The 10,000-nt window shown below is 33.2% G+C and overlaps 1 protein-coding gene across 1 annotated transcript in view; it reads left to right on the top strand.

The window, feature by feature from the left end:
- The window catches only part of LOC143024274 (trypsin-1-like), a 45,944-nt gene that overhangs the window by 27,208 nt on the left and 8,736 nt on the right, over positions 1-10,000 (top strand). Inside the window, exon 6 of the mRNA XM_076183064.1 lies at positions 4,778-4,895. Within this exon, the coding sequence (XP_076039179.1) occupies positions 4,778-4,895 (118 nt within the window). The remainder of the gene's footprint in view (positions 1-4,777; positions 4,896-10,000) is intronic.

The following is a 10,000-nucleotide window of genomic DNA, read 5'->3' on the forward strand; positions in this document are numbered from 1 at the left end:
GACCTTCGTATTTGCAATTTCTGCAAATAATCCCATAAAAACATTCTTGTGCTTTGTGTCCCCATGCATTACAATTAAAACATAGGATTCTGGTATCCCTATCCCTAGATGGACTTCTAGCATGCCGCCTATGTCCTACTTCTGTTTTCTTAAACTCTCTAGAGTTCCTATATTGGCTTTGTTGATTTATAGGCATTACATATGGGTTTATTGTTCTGGTCTCACTGTATCCTTGAAGAAGATAATCTACTTCTCCTAAACAGATATTTGATTTTAAATCTTTGTACAGCCTTTCTGCTGTTAAGTCATCAGAATTCTTTGCCAATAAGCTAAATGTAATCAATTTGATTACCTGTGAGATTTTCATCTTCTCACTAGATCTTTCTATCCAGTCTGAATCTTTCAAGATAGAATTCATGTCTTTTGACCATCTATCTAATCTAGCTAAGTACTCTGTGTCAATTTCACTTGTCCTAACTTCCTTAATCATTTTTACCAATGATCTAATAGGATCCTGATCACATTTGGACATGAAATGTTTAAGAAAGGCTTTCTTGTAATTATCATATTGATTAATTGATTCCATTTGCTGGAAGTTAATGACAAACCTCGCCCTTCCATGCTCTGGATCTATATTCTCCTTGAGAATCTCAATCTTACGATCCTCATTGGTAATGTTTTTACTAACTATAAGAGTGTCAATGAGGTTCAAGAACTTGTTTACACCATATGTGTTAGACTCTACTGTGAATTTTGGAATATTTGTATTTGATGTGTGAATTTCGTGTCTCAACACGTTAGAATTCTGAGGGGTACTCATACTTATTACTAATACCTTGCTTTAGCCTGGCTGCTTGCGATGTCGCTTCGTGATGTCAATGTCTGGTTTGACGTCCTTCTACGGTCTTGTCATTCGTCAACGACGTTGTTCCACATCCATCACAAACACTTACTTGAAGACCGCCTTGTAGATGATGATCACCTTGAAGAATCTTGAAGAATGCTTGTTCCCAACGTAGCAGTTACTTGAAGTTGTAGATTTCTCTCGTAGTCGTAATACACTCTTGATTTTGGTTGTCTTGTTCCCGTAGACTTCAGGCGCCACTTCTCTTCGGAGGTGTTTAACACCCAGTTCGTTCGTCGCACCGCTGAGCACCACTTTCACCTCCCCTTGTCACCACTGTCACTTAAATTTGACTTGTAATATCACTCGTCTCAAGGCCCCTTGCCTTCTTTTTCCTGTAGTCTCACTATTTTCTAGGCCCCGTGCCTAGTTCTCTCGTCCTTTGGGTTAATAAAAGGGTGGTGAATTTTCTTTCTTCTTTCACTGTAATTTCACCTTCTGCTTACACTCGGGATCTCTTTTCTCTCGTCTCTACATCGTCTCCTGATCCTCTCTCCACACCCTCTCTATATCTTCTCCCGATCCTCTCTCTATATCTTCTCTCGATCCTCTCTCTATATCTTCTCTCGATCCTCTCTCTATATCTTCTCCCCCGAGATCCCGTATCCTACGCTAAGCTACCTTCGTCTGACGTCACTAATTTTTCTAATCCAATCTCCAGTGACGTTTCAAATAAATGTCACTCCTTATGGGCGTGACTTTGAATTCATGCACCAATAGTTTTTTCCTCCTTCTCCACCTTGCACCAATCCGGAGAGCCATTACAATGCCACTAGCAAAATTTTTTTACCTCAGCATTAGTCAAACGAAGGTAACCTGCGCTTACAGAGTTTGATTACATAATCGAATATAAAACAGTCACCACCATCGGTGTGTTTACATAGACAAAACGTCGCCCTCACATAGACATAACATCGCCCTCGAGCAGGCGTCGAGTCTGAATTATTCTAATGCCCTAGCTCATTTCCATTCGTACACTACCGGCCTCTTACACACATAAAAACAAGGAATACCATCTTATGGACTGGAAGAATGCAGAGCTGCTGGTACGAGAACCAGACAAAATCAGCAGGAAGTGTTTAGAAGCAGCAATCATTCAAGGAACGAACGCTATTGACCAGACAGGGGAATGTTTAACGTCTCGCCCCACATAATTCCCCTAATACCCATGTCCAGTAAAATTTTAAATATTCAAACCACCCTTTGTGAACACTTCCCAGTGTTCCATCCCCTTCCTTTCTCCTCCTCTCCTCCTTCTCCTCCTTCTCTTCCTCCCCCCCTTCTTCTTTTCTCTCCCCGTTCCCTCCTTTCCCCTTTTTTAATCTCAAGCATCTGTATCTCAACAACTACTTGAAAAAGCTGTGATAAGCAAAACGTCGTACAAATACAGGCTCCGTAATCATATGGTGTTTAACTGGTCAATATATATGTATATTTACATATATATATATATATATATATATATATATATACATATATATATATGTATATATATATGTATGTATATATATATATATATATATATATGTATGCATATATATGTATTGTACATACATATATATATGTATATATATATATATATATATATACATACATATAAAAATATATAAGTGGATATATGTATTTATATATAAATTTACAAAGGATCACAAAGGCGGAGCATGCCGACAGGAGACGTTTTGGTCCATATCTAGGTCGGATGCAAAACAAATCATGATAATGATAGAATAATAACAATAAAAAAACTATGATAATGTATGCAACAAACAAAATACATAAATAAATGCATAGGTATAGTTGAATAACAAACAAACAGGTAAACAGTAAATAATAATGAATTGACACATAACTATTAATAAATGAAAATCAAACGACAAATGATAACAAAGCAAAAACAAACAATGTAAAATAAATCAAAAACCATTACAGCATCTTGCTTAGATCTTTATCTAAATGAGTCTTAAAGCTTCGAACGGAACTACATTGCACTACCTGTGCAGGAAGTTTATTCCATTCATTAACTACACGGTTGGCAAAGTTGTTTCTACCTACTTCCATATTGAATCTATTTCCGGATAGTTTGAGACCATTGTTTCTTGTCTGATTCTCATTCAGTGTGAAAATTTTGTCACTTTTGATGTTGTCAATTCCCTTTAGAATCTTAAAGACCTGTATCAAGTCACCTCTGAGTCTACGCTTTTTTAGGGAAATAGATTCATATGTTTTAGTCGATTTTCGTATGATTTACTTTTGATATTTGGAATCAGTTTTGTGGCTCGCCGTTGTACTTTTTCCAGTCTGTCAATGTCTTTAATGAGATTCGGTGACCATACGGAAACAGCATATTCCAAATGTGGACGAACTAACAATTCATATAGCTTGTTAATGAGTGATGGACTTTTGAAATCAAAAGATTGCGCAATCAGTCCTAGAATCTTATTTGCTTTTTCAGAGGCTGAAATACACTTCTTGGATGATTTGAGGTCGTTACTGATAATTACGCCGAGATCTTTTTCACAATCCACTTTTGTTAAGGAATTTCCAAATAACTTGTAATCGTACTTACTGTTATTTTTACCTATGTGCATTACCTTGCATTTACTTGTGTTAAATTTCATTAGCCACTTTTCAGACCATTGCTGTAATTTGTCTAAATCTTCTTGAATATCTAATTGGCTTAAGTGATCATTTGCTATTCCGCACAGTTTTGTATCATCAGCAAATTTGGAAACAGTAGATTTTAGTCCATGGTCTATATCATTTATATATACTATGAATAGAAGTGGCCCAAGAACGGAACCCTGAGGAACTCCACTTGCAACATTTTCCCATCTAGAAGTTTTTCTATTCAAAACAACTCTTTGTTTTCGACCATTCAACCAATTACTAGTCCAACTTAATAGGCTACCACTTATACCGTGTGAAGCTAATTCAGTAAGTAGTCTTTCGTGTGGGACGGTATCAAAAGCTTTTGCAAAGTTTAGATATATTAAATCTATATTGTTTCTTTTGTCATAATTCGATATAACTGTGTTGTAGAATTCGAGTAAGTTAGTCACGCAAGAACGTTTCCGTCTAAAACCATGCTGGCTATCATTTATCAAACGGTTACTTTCTAAATGATGTTCGATAGCATCTCTGATGATAGTTTCCATTATTTTTCCTACGATTGAAGTCAAACTTATAGGCCTATAGTTATTTGTTATTTTTTGTCACCTTTTTTGAATATGGGAGTAACGTTAGCTAGCTTCCATTCTCTTGGGACATCTCCGGATATATATGTATGTACATATATATATATATATATGTATGTACATATATATACATATATAGATATATATACATATATATATATATATATACATTATATATATTATATATAGTATATATTTATGTATATATACATATATAATATATACATATATGTATGTATATATACATATATATATATATACATATATATATATGTATATATATATATATATATATATGTATGTATATACATATATATCTATATTCATATATATACATATATATGTACATATATATATATATATATATATATATATATATGTATATATATAAATATATATACATATACATACATATGTATATATATACTGTATATATATATATATATATATATATATATATATGTATATATACATATATATATATACATATATATATATGTATATATATTATGTAAAACATATATCTGTAGCTTTACAATTATTTATCGTTTCAGTTAAACGTCAATGGGGCGGGATATTAACTTATGCTTGAGACGTTAACATCATGTTAATTATAATATCAAGATAAAAAGCAGAAGTGTGATCATTCCGTTTAATCATTGGCTTATTTTCTTTACAGAGCAGACGCAGAAGATGTAAATGTTTCCTATGGAATTCACAAGTTCAGTGATTTCTACTCTGACTCTATCACAGCAGACAAATTAATACTTCACCCAGATTATAATAATGACACATTAGTAAGTACGAGCAAGGGTTTAGTAACGTTCATGATTGTACGCTATAATTCTCGTGGGGAGAAAAATTTGGGGGAAGGAGAGGGAGATCGTGAAAGGCAGAAAGGGATATAAGGACAAAAAAAAATCAAGTAGGAGTACATATACATACATACATACATACATACATATATATATGTATATATATATATATATATATATATATGAATATATATATATACTGTATATATATATGTATATATATATATATATATATATGAATATATATATATACTGTATATATATATGTATATATATATATATATATATATATATATATATTGACTATATTATGACAAATAAAATTGAAGGTGAAAGAAGTTGACGAGGAGAAATGGGAGAATTTTACGCCTTAACGTTTCGACCCGCAGGGTCTTGATCACAAAGCTAACAACTCAAACGTAACCGGATATTTTATACACGACGGGTCATCTTATGGGACGCGTCGGAGAGCTTGTTATTTTATCTGCGTATTCTTTTATTATTAATAAGCTTGTGGCTTTTGCTAAACATATAAACCCTTCTCTATGGTTAATGTTGTTATTAGTGTTGATATATGCTGCCTCAATTGTCTTCCTTAGTTTCTTGGATGATCCTTTATTTAATACGGTTGTGTTGTTCCAGTCTGGAAGGTGACCATGTTTATCCACATGTATTACATGGAGTTAGATGTCCTATGGGCTTTTACGTCATTTTTATGTTCATTTATCCTTTTATTAAGTCCGCGACCAGATTCACCAAAATATGAAGAGGGACAGCTTTTACACGGGATTTTATAAACAACGCTGTTTTCGTTAGTGGGATTATTGTCGCTACGTGTTACCAAATGTCCTACTTTGCTACCTGACGTCCTGGCTATTTTGATACCCGCTTTTAGAAGAAAAGTGTCTAGGTATGAATTAACATTAGAGTTTGGTACTGTGATATATCTGGTTTTATTATTACATTTATTATCATTCTTATTTTTATTTTCATCTTTACTTTTGTTAATTATTTCTTTGGCTTTCTTTTTCAACCTACATAAGAGACCTTTTGGATATTTGAGTTTGATGAAAGTCTCAGTAATATGTTGTAATTCAGGATCTAGAAATTCTTTACTGCATATACGAAATGCTCTGAGGAAGAAACCTATTATAAAACCTGTTTTAGTTCTGTCATCATGTCCTGAGTAGAAGTGTATATAGTCTTCTTTATTGGTGGGTTTCCGGTATACTGAAAATTTCACATTTTTATCTGTTCTATGGATAATTGTGTCTAAGAAAGGTAATTTTCCGTTATTTTCATTTTCTGCAGTAAATTGTATATTTTCATTTACACTGTTTAATCTCCTGAGTTTGTTATTAATGTCTGTATCTTTAGGTACAATTACGAGTATGTCATCAACATACCTAAACCATTTGCTATTCCTACCTATTATAGTCATGCATTCTTCTGTTTCGAGTATTTCCATGTATAAATTTGCTAACACTGCAGAAAGAGGACTACCCATGGCGAGGCCAGAATGTTGTCTGTATTCAATACTATCAATAGTGAAAGCGCCAAATCCTACACAAAGAGAAATTAATTCGAGGTAATCTTTTTTGGGTACGGGTAGATCTTCCTTTTTCAAATTATTTACTACTCGTTCAACAGCATTTAGAGCGCCTTTTATTGATACTCGAGTATACAAAGAGGTGACATCGTAGCTGGCTAGTTTCTTGTTATTGAAATCTAAAACTTTTAATCTGTTAATTAGATCCGACGAATTTCGTAGATGTGCATCACTGATAGTTCCTAAAGTATTGGATAAAGGTTTAGCTAAACATTTGGCTAACTTATGAGGTGCACTATTGATTCCTGACGTAATGGGGCGCATAGGAATTCCTGTTTTGTGGATCTTAGGCAGGCCGTGCATTCTTGGTGGTATGGGTGCTTCTTCAAGTAAGTTTAATAGTTTTCTCCCTTGCTCTGATTTCTTTAATATTTTTCTCGCTTTTGTTGTGAATTTTTCGCCTTCATTTTTTGCGTAACCATTATGTTTTTCTCGTAAGTTTCACTGTCACTGAGTAAATCTAACATTTTATTATTGTAGTCTTGTTGGTTCATTACTATTATGCCTCCTCCTTTGTCTGCACTTGTGATTATAATTATTTTGTCTTTATTTAGGCAAATTAAAGCATTGAGAAATCTTTTTGGAATAACACATTTGTTCTTGTTTGCTAAGGCTTGATAGCATGTGGTAATACCTTGAATAAAACCTTTGTCTACATCATCCATTTTCCATATATAGTTTTTGTTTAGATATTCACTAAATTTCTTTTTGTGAATTCCGACATCAAATTTTATACCTAACGATAGTGCTTGTATTTCTGTATCTGACAGTTGTCTGTCTGAAAGGTTCGTTACTAATTCTGGATTACCCGCATTGTTCCAATCACTATTTTCACATAACTGTTTTAATTTTTGCTCTAATTTCTTACTGTGCTCTTCTCTTTGTTTATGAAGTCTATTCGAAAGCCATCGCGGTATTGGTATCTCACTTGTTTCACTACATAATGTACTTACTTGGTCTTGTAGATTCTCTATTGCTTCTTCTAAGTAAGCTCTGGCCACATTTCCAAACGGGTGTTTTGTGTTTCTTAGTTGTTCCGGTGCTGATTTTGGGAGAACTTGCTCATCTAGGCAATCTTTGAGAAATTGTCCGCGTAGTGTATAACTTTCCATTTGTCGTCTTCTGTTGTATTCTCTCCATATTTCCTCTCTTCTATCACCTTTCGACATATTGACTATATTACGCAAAAAATGAAGGCGAAAAATTCACAACAAAAGCGAGAAAAATATTAAAGAAATCAGAGCAAGGGAAAAAACTATTAAACTTACTTGAAGAAGCACCCATACCACCAAGAATGCACGGCCTGCCTAAGATCCACAAAACAGGAATTCCTATGCGCCCCATTACGTCAGGAATCAATAGTGCACCTCATAAGTTAGCCAAATGTTTAGCTAAACCTTTATCCAATACTTTAGGAACTATCAGTGATGCACATCTACGAAATTCGTCGGATCTAATTAACAGATTAAAAGTTTTAGATTTCAATAACAAGAAACTAGCCAGCTACGATGTCACCTCTTTGTATACTCGAGTATCAATAAAAGGCGCTCTAAATGCTGTTGAACGAGTAGTAAATAATTTGAAAAAGGAAGATCTACCCGTACCCAAAAAAGATTACCTCGAATTAATTTCTCTTTGTGTAGGATTTGGCGCTTTCACTATTGATAGTATTGAATACAGACAACATTCTGGCCTCGCCATGGGTAGTCCTCTTTCTGCAGTGTTAGCAAATTTATACATGGAAATACTCGAAACAGAAGAATGCATGACTATAATAGGTAGGAATAGCAAATGGTTTAGGTATGTTGATGACATACTCGTAATTGTACCTAAAGATACAGACATTAATAACAAACTCAGGAGATTAAACAGTGTAAATGAAAATATACAATTTACTGCAGAAAATGAAAATAACGGAAAATTACCTTTCTTAGACACAATTATCCATAGAACAGATAAAAATGTGAAATTTTCAGTATACTGGAAACCCACCAATAAAGAAGACTATATACACTTCTACTCAGGACATGATGACAGAACTAAAACAGGTATTATAATAGGTTTCTTCCTCAGAGCATTTCGTATATGCAGTAAAGAATTTCTAGATCCTGAATTACAACATATTACTGAGACTTTCATCAAACTCAAATATCCAAAAGGTCTCTTATGTAGGTTGAAAAAGAAAGCCAAAGAAATAATTAACAAAAGTAAAGATGAAAATAAAAATAAGAATGATAGTAAATGTAATAATAAAACCAGATATATCACAGTACCAAACTCTAATGTTAATTCATACCTAGACACTTTTCTTCTAAAAGCGGGTATCAAAATAGCCAGGACGTCAGGTAGCAAAGTAGGACATTTGGTAACACGTAGCGACAATAATCCCACTAACGAAAACAGCGTTGTTTATAAAATCCCGTGTAAAAGCTGTCCCTCTTCATATTTTGGTGAATCTGGTCGCGGACTTAATAAAAGGATAAATGAACATAAAAATGACGTAAAAGCCCATAGGACATCTAACTCCATGTAATACATGTGGATAAACATGGTCACCTTCCAGACTGGAACAACACAACCGTATTAAATAAAGGATCATCCAAGAAACTAAGGAAGACAATTGAGGCAGCATATATCAACACTAATAACAACATTAACCATAGAGAAGGATTTATATGTTTAGCAAAAGCCACAAGCTTATTAATAATAAAAGAATACGCAGATAAAATAACAAGCTCTCCGAAGCGTCCCATAAGATGATCCGTCCGTGTATAAAATATCCGGTTACGTTTGAGTTGTTAGCTTTGTGATCAAGACCCTGCGGGTCGAAACGTTAAGGCGTAAAATTCTCCCACTTCTCCTCATCAACTTCTTTCACCTTCAATTATATATATATATATATATATTTATGTATGTATATATATAGAGTATATACATTATAAATATATATTTATATATATATATATGTGTGTCTGTGTGTGTGTGTGTGTGTGTGTGTGTGTGTGTGTGTGTGTGTGTGTGTGTGTGTGTGTGTGCATATATTTACATATATATATGCATATAAATCTATATATATGATACATATATACATGTGAATATGTAAATTTATATATATATATATACATATATATAAATATATATTTATATAGATATATATATATATGTATATTCATATATATATATATATATACATATGTATATCAATATATATATATATATACATATATACATATATATATATATGTATATATATATATTAATATATATATATATATATATATATATATATATATATATATATGTATACATATACATATACAAACACTCCTCCAGTCCTCCTCCGGAGGACTGGAGGAGTGTGGATTTAGGACAGGTAGATGTTGTGTAGATCAGATTTTTGTGGTAAGACAGATATGTGAGAAAGCCGTAGGAAAGGGGGATGTTTTTTGGGCCTTTATGGACCTGGAAAAAGCTTACG

The sequence above is a fragment of the Oratosquilla oratoria genome, chromosome 4 (assembly GCF_046742065.1).
Source record: "Oratosquilla oratoria isolate Oo_2021 chromosome 4, ASM4674206v1, whole genome shotgun sequence".
Lineage (NCBI taxonomy): Eukaryota > Metazoa > Arthropoda > Malacostraca > Stomatopoda > Squillidae > Oratosquilla > Oratosquilla oratoria.